The sequence below is a fragment of the Sinohyriopsis cumingii genome, chromosome 5, assembly GCF_028554795.1.
Source record: "Sinohyriopsis cumingii isolate HCF-2022 chromosome 5, ASM2855479v2, whole genome shotgun sequence".
Lineage (NCBI taxonomy): Eukaryota > Metazoa > Mollusca > Bivalvia > Unionida > Unionidae > Sinohyriopsis > Sinohyriopsis cumingii.
The window spans coordinates 18,733,018-18,748,512 of NC_142965.1; the positions used below are offsets into that span (position 1 = coordinate 18,733,018).

General features: G+C 34.4%; 1 protein-coding gene across 1 annotated transcript; it reads right to left on the reverse strand.

Annotated features, from left to right (window-relative positions):
* Window positions 1-5,364: 5,364 nt before the first annotated feature.
* LOC149798730 (uncharacterized) lies at window positions 5,365-15,086 on the reverse strand. Its single transcript, XM_089957598.1, has 6 exons — window positions 14,418-15,086; window positions 12,088-12,130; window positions 11,598-11,759; window positions 10,717-10,847; window positions 7,989-8,094; window positions 5,365-7,057 (listed from the first exon to the last, which is right to left on the reverse strand). Exons 1-6 carry the CDS (start codon window positions 14,610-14,612, stop codon window positions 6,492-6,494), a joined length of 1,203 nt encoding a protein of 400 aa, XP_089813724.1. The 5' UTR covers window positions 14,613-15,086; the 3' UTR covers window positions 5,365-6,491.
* Between the last annotated feature and the right edge of the window lie 409 nt (window positions 15,087-15,495).

Below are 15,495 nucleotides of genomic sequence, written 5' to 3' on the forward strand. Positions count from 1 at the left end.
TACACAAGGCCCAGCACTCAACATAAACAACAAATGAGCAACATTCTTTCCAATGTGTGTTCAAATGTAGCATTGTCTGCTCAAGACTCTTCAGCAATACTATCTCATGCAACTGTAAATGTTCAAATGACCACTACAGACTCAAGCAGTACAAATCAAGTAAATGTTAGCACTGAATCTGCTCAAAATCAACTACAAGCACTGTCACATAGTACAATGAACTCTATGACGGGTTTCATTACACAATCAACCTGTCATTTCAATAACTGCACATTCCAGTTTAGTTCCAACTAAAACGAGTAAGTGCAAACAAGTTAAGGAAATACATGATTTTCAAGTTAAGTGCCCCATCTCAACTATCCAGGCTAGAATAATAATTTACAAAACATCATGTACAACTCCTGGTTTTTATTATATGGCAATTTTCAATGAATAATTATAGACAAATTAAGAAAATGCATAACAAATAGTTAGATACAAGTACAAATATCAAAGTAGTAAATACATGAATGTGTCATACAATTTTTCATTTTTATAGTGATATTGCTGTATTGTAATTATTGTTACACTATACTTAGAAAAGTGTGTAAACAATAAACACAAAATTCAACAAATTAAATTGTCTTGCTGTTTTGAACACCCGAGTTAAAAAGTCATAGCTTCTTCCACAAGGAGCATTCTATATCAGCATTTGCCTCTGTTTGCATCTGTCCTTTTGTGTGTCTATTTTCAACAATGATGTCACACATTTGATGAGATCCCTCATCCAGTCACTATCAAATCATAATAATAACTTAAGGGATAAAATAAATACTCAGTTATATTAGATATGTGTGTGTGTGTATGTCTGAACTAACAAAACTGATCACAGACTTTATATAACCTAACATCATACACATAAATGTTTATTAGTCTATCTTGTTTATAAACACGAAAATAGGTTTTGAATAGCGAAATTAGATCACTCATGTGTCAGAACAGTGATGAATCTGCCAAATCACATTCAGTCAGTCTACGAATGCATACATTCTTACAGCCATGACATCGTGACTTTAAATATTGAGCTCTCACTTTGAATAAACGTGTCCATTAAGGCAAAATATAAGAATCATGGCATCATTGTTATAATTCCTTACACGGGCTATCATTGGTTGAAGGACTGGTATTATGATGACCTTGTTACGATCAAGCAGGACAATCCTAACTGCTATAAATAGCTACGTAACAGAAAAACCCCAAACATGTATTACTACGCTCAATTAAGATTTATATTTTTTAATGATGCAAACAAAATAACATAACAAATAATTAAAATTTCAATTATAAGAGTTTAACGTTGTTTTTTCTGAGTTCATCGTGGTATAAACTGTCAGTTGCCGACTCACACAGCTTACATAACGCCCTTCGGGCGTTATTTGCCGTGTGAGTCGGCAACTGACAGTTTATACCACGATGAACTCAGAAAAAACAACGTTAAACTCTTAAATGAGTTCTCTACAATCGAGAATCGAGGAATGTGACTGACTGGCATAGTTCAGCTGGTACTTTATAGTCACAGCAGGCAGTAACACTATCTGAGACGTTTTATGTCATGGTCTCAATCGGAATGCAAGAGCAGCTAGAAAGTCATAAATTCATGGTAATAAGACAGACAGACAGACAGATAGATAGATAGATAGATAGAGAGACATACGGATGGATGGATGGACGGACGGACATACAGATAGACAGATATATATATATATATATATAGAGAGAGAGAGAGAGAGACAAAGATAGAGGAGGGAAGAAACGCGAAAAAGCCGAAATATCACCAGCAGTGATCTGGAAAAGACTAGAAGCACCTGATGATACTGGCATGCATAATTACGCAACTCTGAAAGTGAGTCATTTGCATGTCATGTTCGATATTATTTTGTTCATGTAGTTGATTAATTTGTTGTATTTTAGATACGGTGGCTTGTGTTTTTCTATTAAATATTTCTGCTCAGATCTGTTATTTCATAATGTATTGTATTGTTTACTCGATACGGGCAATAGCACTGTGGTCGATCATCTAGACAACGATAACCAAATCCCATACCACCACCTCCACGTCCATTGAGACGTTTGCACTAATAAGCTTAATTTGTCATAATTCGATTATACCTCATGTTTTGTTAAAGTTTATAAAGCAATCTGCATCTCACAATTCGTGTCGTGCATTGGTCATTGTACTAAAGGCAGCCATAATACGTGGAAATACATCGCTGAAAAGATCGGTGATCACTGTCTACTGAATTTATTATCACAGCAATAAAGCTCAATTAGAAATATTGGCTGACTCCTCCGTTTAATGCCGCCTACACATGAACAAAATTGTACAATTTGTTCATATTTGTACATGTGCAAAGTCACTTGTATGCAACCAGCAAATTTTTCATGTTTAACTGCGTTTAAAGACGAGCATGCATATGAATTGTTGTAGTATATCGAATATAAGGTGTTTTATATTGTAAAGGTGTTTTGGATTGTACAGGTATTTAATATTGTACAGGTGTTTTGGATTGTATCTAAACATTTTAACATCAGATTCCCATTTGACCGTATAAACAGTTTTGACCCCTTAAATAATATTGACCCTATATACATTTTTGACCAGATGATATCATCCCCATGATAAACCAAGGGACCATTTTTATATAGGATGTCTCGTATGACCATCACTTTTGTCCTGTATGTTATAATATGGACAATTTCAGCATGGGATATCCCACTGACCTTCAAGTGGTTCCCCTGTATTAACTTACGGCGCAATGTTAGACCCCGTATGACCCCAAAGAGGCTCACACTACCCTAGCGAAATTTGCGATGGTGTAGCTGGTGTGACATGGACAATGATTTAATCCAAAAGTCTAGTGAGATTAGCTTTCATCAGAAGAAGAATTATTTGTCCGCCAATTTAATGATAAAAAGGTTGTGAATTTAGACATACTCCATTGTGACCTAGCTTCAGTGTTATGCCATTTGACAGCATGAGCCAGAACTGAAGGTCAAATGCTGCTGAGTAACCGAAAACGATGCTTCTGTATAGATCAGTTTATGGTTTCCACACAATTATCTATGCAACTTTAAAACGGTTTCTGTCACTCGAAGCCCAAGAGCGCGTCAGACAGATGAAGTACAGAAGTGTTAACAGGTGGATTTTTGTTACTTACAATAGGATGAGGAGTAAAGTTCAAACACATGCACCTTTTGAAACTCTTAACCATGAGCCTAGCCCTTATTACCGTACTTTTGTTACAGAATCACTGTCAACATGGATGACTTGCCCTTTGCTTATTCATACTTCACTGGTTTAAGAAAAGCAAGTCACCAAAACATGACTAATAATTACAAGATCGTAATGATTTCGTGTTTCTCCTTAAATGAAAATGAATATTAAGTTTATACGTCTTTTTATCTTTTACCTAAATAGGACACGTTGTAGTCAAATTTGTCATTATGTGTGATATCAAATACCCAAATGTTCATGACCATTTTTCCACCGATGTGATAGAAGGGCAACACAGCAAGGCCAGAGGTATGAGTGGGTAGGAGGATTTCATTAACCCGACAGGTTACCAAGATCACATATAAGTAACATCCGTGATTTTCTAACAGCCTAAGACACGGATCGAGCGATAATGAGCTTTCTTCTTGCATGGAACATCTGCAGGCCTGAGTTTGATACTTTCGTCTGCATGCGGTTATGGATTGATAGTAGTTCACCATTGTTCCATGGATATCCCAGATGCCCCAACTGCCTTCTATCCAAAGTGTCTTGTACGTCATTGAAAGCATATGAATCCAAGATTCTTACTAATTTTTTGTTGATCCTGGTTTCATTACAATAGTTTGGTAGATGATGGCGTCCATTACATTATTTCGGTATAGCATGGTGTCCACTACTATTGTTCGGTAGATACTGGTGTCAGTTACTATAATTAGGTATATCCTGATGTCCATTACAATATTTTGGTATACCCTGATGTCCATTACAATATTTCGGTATATCCTGATGTCCATTACAATATTTCGGTACGTCCTTATGTCCATTACTATAGTTCGGTATGTCCTTATGTCCATTACTATAGTTCGGTATGTCCTTGTGTCCATTATAATATTTCGGTACATATTGGTGACCATTACAATTGTTCAGTAAACGCTGATCTAGATTGCAATGTTTTGGTATATCCTGGCGTCCATTGCAATGTTTCGGTATATCATGGCGTCCATTGCAATATTTCAGAAGTCCTTATGTCCATCATTATATTTCGGTAGGTACTGGTGTAAGTTACTATAATTAGGTAGATCCTGGTATCCATTCATGTAGTTCGGTATAACATAGTGACCATTGTCAAAGTTCGGTAGATGTTGCTGTCCATTACCAGAATTCAGTATATCCTGGCGTTAGTTACTATAGTACGGTAGATCCTGCTGTCCATTGCTATAGTTCGGTGGACCCTGGTGTCAGTTACTTTATTTCAGTGGATCCTGGTGTCCATTATTAAATTCGGTGGATCCTAGTGACCGCTAATATCGTTCGGAAGACCCTAGTGTCCGTTATTAAAGTTCAGTAGATCCGAGTGTCCGTTACTAATCCTAGCGTCTGTTACTATAGTTCGGTAGATTCTGGTATCTATAACTATAGTTCGTTAGATCGTGATGTCCGTTTTTATACCTTGGTAGATCCTCGTGTCTGTTACTATAGTTTGGTAGATCATGGTGTATGTAGCTATTATTTGGTAGATTCTGGTGTGAACTACTCCAGTTCGGGGATCCTAGTGTCCATTACTATAGTTCGGTAGATCTTGGTGTCTACATTATTTATAAACAAGAGTGATGTTAATTGCTGCTAATCAATTCGCTTGATAGAAATAGCTTTCAGAAACATTCGGTCATTTCGATAGTCGGCCATTCTGCGTTATTCTAGAGAAAGAAAATAAATGCTGAAGCTTTTCTAGTAGATCTATCAAGGAATTTTATTGGCGAAAATAAACCACTTCGACTAGTTTGGTGATACACAAAACATTATTGTGCATGCCAAGAACTCGTATTATAAGCAAGCAAGAATTATTAGCTAGCAAGGAGTCCAAGGAGTCGTATAATTATAGGATTTAAGATTCAGTTCACACCTAAAGAGAAATCAGAATTACAGGAATATCAACCTATAATATTAAATTGCAAAGGCATCAATGGATAATTACTATAAACAAACAATTTAAAACGGCCCGTATCATCTAAAATTCCGTACAAATAATATTGTTTGAAATAATCCAGTCAAAAAGAAACCATACTAAAAAAAGATCACTACGAATGTAAAACAAATAAGGAATACACTACTTAATAAGCTAATATTTATTGACATCTCTTTATCTTATCTGCAAGGGAAATTAACATAAAATTTAAAAGTAACTAGAAATGTAATGCTATGACCTTTTCTGTTTAAGATTTCTAGTTAAGCGAAATATTATCCTCAGTAATCAGTAATGGTCTCAAGGCAAAATGTTATGTAATCAAGCATATTTTGTACTGTACTGTTTGCCGTTACTAAACCGCATTGATTGTTTAATTTAGATGCAGTAGACCGTATCAAATACTAGGTCAGTTTAGAAACCTTAAATTTATCAAATACATATAAATGCAAGCTAAAAACAATAAATCATGCACGAATGTTGTAAATATAATATCAAAATATCTCGGTTAAGCTTTACATTGTCTTGATATTTATAACAAAGTTCGTGCTGGTATCGATTACATGACAATATAAGACCTTCAAAGGAAGACTAGATTATTTTAAATTGAACACTTTAAACAACGTTTATGTTCTATACAGAACAAGATTGCTAGGTCATGTGAACAGATTGTTAATGAAAAAATTCATTCATTCATTATTTCATTCGTTAACTACGTCTCTTAGATGAAATAAAATGTCATATAAATCAATAATTTTGCACTATTGTCAATGCCACCAAACTTATCAATTAGTAGTATTGACTAAAATGTCATATCAATCAATAACATTGCACTATTTTTCATGCAACTAAACTTATCAGTTAGTTTTAACAATGATAACATGTACAAATGGCAACGACAAACGTAATACAAATGAAAATTGACAATGGTTTATTGCACATTCCATTACAGACTATATAATTACCGTTGCACCCGTAAACTTAATCACAATTATACCGACGTTTAATAATGAGGTTGAGTAACGTGAATTTTAAAACATCCTATAAGACTAGTCCTGATTCATGGTAACAAAAACAGAAGTTCGCATGTGAATATATATATATATATATATATATATATATATATATATATATATATATATATATATATATATATATATATATATATATATATATATATATATATATATATAATGATAGAGTTCAAACATTAGATAGTCTTACAGGAAAATAGAAACAAAGATCGGTTTAACCTTTTATTGCTCTGAAATTGATTCATCTAGATGTAGAATATACATTCGAGTCCTCGTTCTTCTTTGCAAAGCCGAAACAGCTTCCAAGATTTACTGTTCTGCAGAAAGAGTTCCTTTTCGACAATTTCACTTTCTTCGACCCTTTTTTTCTTAGTCGGATTAACTGTTTGTCACTGCTTTGTTCATCGCTTGAATTCGTAAAGTTGTTACAATTATTGTCTAGATCCTTTACAGTAATATTTTCACATGTTTCCGCAACATATTCCACTGTTTGACCATCGATAATCTCGTGTGTAAAATCTCTCTTGAACTGATTACACGCAAGCACAGTTTCATCACCACAATTTACATCCTGTTCACGATCACAATATAGTCCCGTTTCAGGATCACTCGTTACTTCCGGCTCTTGATAACACACTAGGTCCGCGTTATGCGATGCAACCATTGTTTCATCGAAAGTGAAAAATCCTTCAGATTCCTCCTCTGCTGTTGCTGGTTTTATGTGAAAATAAAATTCTTCTGGGGGTCTAAAGTTAATTTCCAGCTTTCTGATAGACATTTCCTCATCTATATGATGTATGTAATAACCTGAAAGGTGAATACAATTTAATTACGACAACGAATATGAATTGTCCAAATGAAACAGAACTTCGGTCCCTGAACATGCAAGAAATATTCTCCATAACTGGTGAAGTTCAATTTCTTACCTTTCACAATTCAAGTGTTATCAATGTATTTTCCTTAGCAGTTCACTACATATATTTGGGACTTAGACACCGATTATGTGATTTTATTTCAGTTTATAAACAGATGTTTTGCGCATGAAACAAATTCAAGTTTCATTTTGTACACGTATAGTATAAACAGTATAGCTTTTGTCGATAGGCTATTAATTAATTATTTGAAAAACGTTTTGAATTTATTCCACATTTTGAAGAATATAGAATGCGTTTGACTATACAGCGCGTACTAACGTATTCGCATATGAATATTTAACTTTCATATGGTTTTGGGCTTCCGAGATCTTGCTGACTGAATTAATCCCCTATAAAAAAAATATTTAGCTTTCGTCTGATTTTAGGATTCCCAGATTTCGACGACTATCGTATTCGTATACTAAAATTTGTATCGTTCGTATGGTTCAAGCTTCCCAGATTGTGCCGACAGTATATAGGTGTGGGGATGGTTGGTTAGGTGTGCAATCAGACGGACTGCCTATAAGGAAGAGAAGAAGTCTGTCTACCTTATGTATAATAATCTGGTTAAGAAAGAAGGGAAGCCACTCCATCTCAATTTTCTTTACGTTTACCTGCCTAAAGGGGAATTCATTTTACCCGTCCAAACCGTTTTTCAAGTCTGAACGGACCTAAGTAACTTTAACACACATTCAGTTCCAGATAACTAAAGATCCAAGCAACATATTTGTTACACGAGTAGATCAAATACACTAAGCTGATTTCATCCTGTTAATGGTTTGTATTTATCTTTCCGGTTATCTACTTGATCGGTACAAGCATACCTCTGTGATGATAAGGCTGTATAAACACCATCCCCGTACTCAGACGATGTAATAAGAAACATCTTTCATCCGGTTTCTCCAGATGTGGTCGACTGTTCTGGTACATCTGTAAAACACAAACAAACCCATGGCACTTCCGATAGACACTAAATTGGCCATTAGAGAAGGGAAAAGTACAACCTATCATGTTACTGAAATCTTTGGATCCTATTGCAATATTATCTAAGTATAAGTAGTAAAAACTGCAATATATAAGCATAGAGAAAAAGAAGATAAATTTAATCAGCAAACAGAAGACCGGATGTTTGAAAGTCGGACATGCGGTTGAGTACTATTAATGTAGACTTGACTCCAGGTTCATTATATCAGTTGAGATATCCGATATTTGGATGTCGTCTGTGCATTTTGTTGAATATATTCTAGACTTCCGTGAACTCTATAAAACATTATCAAACACACGCACGCACATGTACATGCATACTTTCATTTACACACACACACACACACACACACACACCCATGAATCAAACCCGCGCCGCGAGTAACGACATCATTCACGTAACTCTTATGTATCAAAAGCTCTAATCCACTTGGTGATGGGCACATTATCCAAACGAATGGAACAAGGACGAAAGGAAGGGCTCGAAGTGCACGTGAACCAACTCGCCATGCAAACGTAACTTACGAATCACCTATATGCACAAAAACCCACTGGATATTTTTTTTATGAAAAATGCGATAATATGAAGTTACAAATTAACACCTATATGACAAAGAGAGATGGGTCCCGGGTGGCCAGGTCAGTGGTCTAAGGTGATCGCCTGTACAGATCAATGACATCTCACCTCTGTCGTCATGGGTTCGTATCTCTTCTCAGCCAACGTGGGTTTGTGCGAAAGCTTGTTAGTAGCTTCCCTTGGGTCGGTGGTTCTTCCTCAGGTTTTCCCTGGTTCTTCCTCCACCAAATATGCTGGCCGCCATGTATAGCCTATTAAGCTATGAAAATAGCGTTAAGGCCACAAAAACAAAACAAAACAGAAATGTGCCCCACACTACTTATGTCAAAGAAATTAATATAAAATGGATCCTACATTGATCATATGAAAGAAATTAATACTGAATGACACCAATATAAACAAATTTCTTAAAGAATTATAATTCGCTCCAAGTGGGAATCTAAACCGCGCCGCAAGTAATGGCAGTCACTGAATAGTTCTCATTCATCCACTAATCAGCTCAGTCATTTGATTTAGACATCAAGGGGATGAGTGCTTACATTCTGTTTGGCACAAAGATGTCAATGTCGATCTATCTCTATGTACATCAATTTGCCCTTATATTTATATCATTTATGTTGAACCGATGTTTCAAACGGACGTTAACGGTAATTGCTCGTCGTTTAACTATATGCCTCAGGTAGCGTCTGCTTTTCATGTAACTGAGTTTTATGACTTTATCTCAGTCATCTGAGAGATAATCTCCAGCGATGAGCAGCAGGGAACTAAATGCAAACATCTTTCTAATGTGTTTGCCCATATACAATACAAGAAGACATTATGCCGCAAGTAGAGCATGGTTGATGAACATGCTGTTGATGATTAGTAATGGTTTCAGTAATAATAACAACGGTAATGTTGTTTGGACTGGTGGTGGTTGTGGTCATGTTAGTCGTAGTAGTTGTAACAGCGTTAATAGCTGTTATATTAGCGGTAATGTTTATAATTACTGCGCGAGTCTGTATAATTAAGTCCTTCCCAAGTTATTGGTTAAACCTTTCTCTCTTCAAATTTTACTAAACATCCCTTAAACTGCTAAGATTATCCTTGCGGTGGGAATGTACTGTTATGATTCTATGGTCATAAACTAAGTAACATAAAGAAGTAAATCCAGCAAGTTGTGTAAAACATAGCATAATTTAATTATCAAAGTTATTAATGAACATGTAAGAGGAACTTACAGTATTATGAAGTGAAACCAGAATAATCATGAAAGAGTTATAAACTTCAGAACCGGAAATTTACTGGTCCGCCAAGAATCGGAACGTTGTCAAAATGGCGTTTTCCAGAACTCCTTGTGAATAATTCACAATAGTTCCAGAACAATATTATTGTCCAGAAAATGAGCACCTTCTATTTCCACTGTACAGTTCAAATAAATGTTTTTCCTCTCAGATAATATCTACGTATAACATACAACAGGGCTGCAGACTTGATGCTTCAACAAGTCCACAAGTAATAAGAATGACTCCAAAATAGGAACGAATTGGATTACTCAGTTCTCTCCTTATCTTATGTACACCTTATATTACCACATTATTTCAAAACATAGCCCACGTGACAGATCATTATATTCAATAAATATTTCGAAATATCTTCTCATGAGACCTAACCTATACAATGGTAAATTATTTAATTCTTCTAGAACCGTCTTAACCCCACCAGCAAATGAGAAATTAACCCAAAGTCGTCAACAAGTCTTATTATTAAGATTATTATTGGTAAGTGTCAACACATACTTAAGCATACATTTTTACATCCTAGGTAATTTTGCGCTGTTAACATTCCTAAGACAGACCCTAGTCACGTAAAGAAAAATCTAACTCAAGATAATCACTACAAATTACAGCCATGAATACAAAATCACAAAATTAGATAAAATCGTATACCAGGAGTTACAAAAATTTTAGATATACAAAACAGTACCTATAACTCTTTTATTTTTCACTCACCTGTATTTCCAGTGATCGGTTTTTATTCGTTGTCAAATAATATTCAGAATCGGACGCTAAATGAAACGCCACCAATTGAGAAGTGCCATTTTGTTTTTCTTCACTTGACAATGTCACCTGTCTAAATGTACCTGTAGGACGAAATAAAATGATCATCTCAACCATTGACGGCATCATTGCTGTCATCATGACTAGCTATTTTCACGCAATAAATCTCAAGAAGGTGGAAGGAATGAAAGAAATCTCATATCAATGACTTCATGTTATAAAATAAGGATTCTAAAAGATAGAAAGTATAAAACACATTGTAAAACGAAGTGGACCATTGCATAGCATATTCTTTACAGAGATTCTCAACAAACAGAAAGTAAAGAAAAAAATAACTGAAGTCAGTACGATATTATCCAAAATAATATAAAAGTCTACATCTGCAGTCACGAGTAACATAAATGTCACTAACATAAACAGGATATAAACCCCTTTTCCTGATGTAGATATTTAATATGATGACGATACGGGAAATTTGGCCAATGGAGAATATTCATAACTACTAGGACAATAATTTTCTTGTCCGGTGTCTGACTTTTATTAAGTAATAATAAATTAGCCACCCGCGAACCCTGTGTCTGTACATAGTTAGGATGAAACGCGTTTTTCTTTCTCTTACCCTTCTTTTTTGTTTGTCTGTTGTTGTTGTTTATGAGACAAAACTGTTTAAGGTTTGTATGGCATTCTCTTCTTTTCATCGAATTAAACTTGCTTCTGCAAGGGCGTAAACGTTTGTAAAATAGTATTTTTACATGCAATAAAAAGTACTAATTCTGGAGAGAAATAGGTGCAAAAGCCTGTCGGTGGTATTTTACTATAGAAAGTGTACGTACTGCAACACGTCCTTTGTCTTTGACTTCTCAGTGTTACAAAGTAATGTGTTGGATCGAGGTAAATATTGTACCCGTCTGGTGTTGATAAAGAAACAATGTCAAGGTCACGCGGCGAGTCTGTTTTCCCATTCTGTGTTGATATGCTTTCACTGGAACAGTAGCCTGTTTGTGGAAGAACAAAAATATTCTTGGTTCTAAAATATTGGAATACATTCGAGGTAAACGAGCAAGAAAGCAATCTACTGATTTCTATATTCTCTCTCTCTCTCTCTCTCTCTCTAAATATATATATATATATATATATATATATATATATATATATATATATATATATATATATATATATATATATAATCTTATGCTTTCATTTTCTAACTGGGAATATAACAAGAGTCTTAGAATTGTTTTCAGAAGAGAATGAAGAAAGCAAATTTCTTTTTACTGAAAGTGTAAATTTAAAATGTATTTCAAAATACAATTTCAAGCCTACCTGAAGTTATTTCTCCATCGCCTCCTCTTATATCGTCTTCAACCTAGAAGAAACCAAATATTTTTTTTAAAGTTGTGGAGAAAATGCAAATACATTTTTTGTTTTTTTTAACTCTTATTTAATTAATTTTATTAATAGATAATTTTTAATTAAATTGATAATTTATTTAATAGTTAATATGCTGTGTTTGGAAGCAGAAAACTTTAATACTCTTTAGTAAGATTGCTTTCCATGATAAGATGGTTTCAATTTTCACGTTTTAGTGCATATATCTTTATTTAAGTACGTTCGGCTGCTTGGGAATCGCTTCCCGACTGTTTCCACTAGTTGTTTTATTATTGCTTTCCTCGACTCTCTGCCAAAGAGGCTCTCGTTATTGAGTACAAAAAAAAAAAAAGAGCGTATCTACTGAACAAAACCAGCATCAGAACGATCCGCTATCAAGATGTAAGACATTACCACACACAAAAATTCTATTCAGTTTTCAATATCTTAAACCAGTAGTCTTTCATCACTTGTGCCCTAGCCTCATACAAAAGAAGATAAATTGGCCTAATTTAATTCCTTTAACCGGATGTTCCTGAGGAAGTCAGCCATTATCTTACCGTCATGGGGCACATTTAAGGATATGCATGAAATTAGTGTAGTTCTTCCTGAACTCGAAAACACCTATTTTGTTTAAAATTTTGTATCACCTCCCCCGCCCGCCTCTAACCAACCCCCACCCCGCCACAAAATATAAAATATAAACGATATCTTTAAATATATTTACATATATATCTCAGTTGCATTTGATTAATCTCTTTCTCTCAATCCTTGGCTGTTTGATCACCAGAACATATTTAATGAGGATCCTGGCACTTAAAGCCTTATTAGGACGTCCTCACAAGTCTGAGTTGCAAATATAAATAGCAGGCAACATCAGGACCAAACAGTTTTGTTTCCATCTAAATAAGTCACATCGCTTTCGTTCTACGACTGAACATTATTAAATACGAAGAATCTCTTGCATTCTGCTTTTGGTCAAACTGCGCGTGTAAGATATGATTTAACATGTAATATGAATCAGCAAGGAAGCTAATTAATATCATTGCCATTAATTCACCCACAGCCTGGGTCAATTCATCCTATTTGTATAATTGAGTTAATTCATCCTATTTGTATAATTGTGTTAATTCATCATATTTGTATAACTGTGTCAATTCATCATATTTGTGTAATTGTGTCAATCCATCATATTTGTATAACTGTGTCATTTCATCATATTTGTATAATTGGTACTACGTCAGACAGTACGTAATAAAATGACGTCAGAACTGACGTATCTTTTCCAACAATTTGAAGCTGATTCACTTAATACAAAGTTCGACGCTCAACCAATTAAATAGGAGTCACATTGGCGGATGTTTTAAAGCACAAGTTACTCGCATTACAAGGATACATCTTTTCATATGAGGGCTATAGTCCATCAGTAATGAATTGAATTAAGATGAAATAAACAACTGTAATGTATCCTCGTAGATATCGCGTTGATACAACTGTAATGTACCTACTTAGATATAACGTTGATACAGTTGTAATGTACCTACGTAGATATAATGTTGATAAAACTGAAATATGTATCTACGTAGATATAACTTCGTTTAATCTGAACAAAAATTGGTACTTCCTAAGATCGAGTATAATGTTATTTTATTCTAAACACAGTGTGATATCTTGGGGGGGGGGGACAGGGAGAGATGCGCGTAATCAGATTTTCTGTATATAGGAATATATGGCAATGTTTATTTCCACGTATTTGTTGGTGTTGATACATTACAGTCATATTATAGCGAAAGGGGTATATGATAAAGTTATGTATGTATGTATGTATGTATGTATGTATGTATGTATGTATGTATGTATGTTGTGTCAACTAATGAAGAAGGGTATACTTAAAGTCATAAAGTTTAATGTATTCTCTTAAATAAGCATGTTAGCGGCATTAAAGTTTCGCGATTGACTCATCTTCTATATTCATATTATTTAATTATTTTGTTATTTTCGTGATTAAATCTTTATCCATTTAATGTCTCGCTAGATTTAAAAACATTATATCCATGTTAAAATTGTATAGTAAATCTGATTATATGTATGTGTGATTGATTTATGTCCCCATGATTAGTTTATAAGCTTGAAATGCTCGGTGGGCATGCGTTTCAGAAATCTGCATGAAACGAAAAGTTATTGAAAGTACTTTGAAGACGTAAAGATGAAACTTAGTACCTGACTGAAATTATGTTCAGAAATGTATTTGATGTCGATAAAAGAATTAATATTTTTTCACTTACCGTCATTGTTATTGGAATTTGATCTACCTCTTCGCAACGGTTGTTGTATTCCTTCTGTTTCAGCGATCTAGACTGGTCCTCCGCGTTATTTTTTGGATCATCTGCAGCATGTTCGTACCCAGATTTCTTTTTTCCCTTCTTATAACATTTTTCTGCCCTTCTGATGGACACTAAATTGACTGTGCTTAGCAACATTTTTATGTAACTTTTGCAAAGTTTGTCCTTTGTGTATTCGAAATCCAATTAGTACATGTTCTAAGTTTTTGAAGAACCAAAGAGCTATTAGATCTGTTTTTTTACAGAATGTTATTCTGTAAAGAAAGCGTCGCTAATAATTCCAAGTAATAAATCCGTGTAAAAAGCAGGAAAGTATTTCCCCTGTATATTTTGCCAAACAGATGTTTATCTGCACTCCCTGTCAGGAAAAAGAAATTCGTTACAGCAAATTAGACCCGTATACGTCCGTAGCTCCTTCGTTGGTGAAAATCCTTTCCTTTTTATGGGAATTCACAGGGAAAGAACGATTATCTTTCTTAAAGGTAAGAAAGATTCTTCAAAAGAAGCTCCTTTCAACGCGTAGTCTAATGGATTAGTGGTCTGTTTTTCAACTCGCTCTTGAACATAGTCGGGAGTGCTTGGAATGTGTCTCACACACTTGGTTTATGAATGAGCAGGTGTGTTATGTATTGCATTCCATTCTAAACCGCAGCCAATCAAAATAATGCGGCCGGAGGTTATTATTGCTTAGCGCATTGTGCTTATATCTACGTCTAAAATGCTGTCTTAAATTTACCAACTCATTCCAAATGAAGGTTGATTTGTGTAATATTTTGTTAATGCAGTAGTAGGTTTGGTTTTCTTGTGCGGAAGATAAAACCTTATAAAAGCATTTTGTGTCTGAGTTTTTTTTAGCATCAGACGAGTTAAGGAAATAATAATAATAACAATAATAATAATAATAATAATAAAATAATAACAATAACAATAATAATAATAATAATAATAGCAACAAGTAAATGAACTGAGAATTATAACAAGTAAATTAATCGAGAATTGTTTATTTAAGTTGAAAAGTATT

Excerpts from the sequence above, each read along its gene's own strand:
- LOC149798730 (XM_089957598.1), bottom strand. The coding sequence starts at position 14,612 with ATGTTGCTAAGCACAGTCAATTTAGTGTCCATCAGAAGGGCAGAAAAA. Across the intron at positions 10,848-11,597 it reads AAGACAAAGGACGTGTTGCA|GTACATTTAGACAGGTGACA; the intron begins GTACGTACACTT and ends TTCGTCCTACAG. Across the intron at positions 7,058-7,988 it reads ACAGCCTTATCATCACAGAG|GTTATTACATACATCATATA; the intron begins GTATGCTTGTAC and ends TTCACCTTTCAG.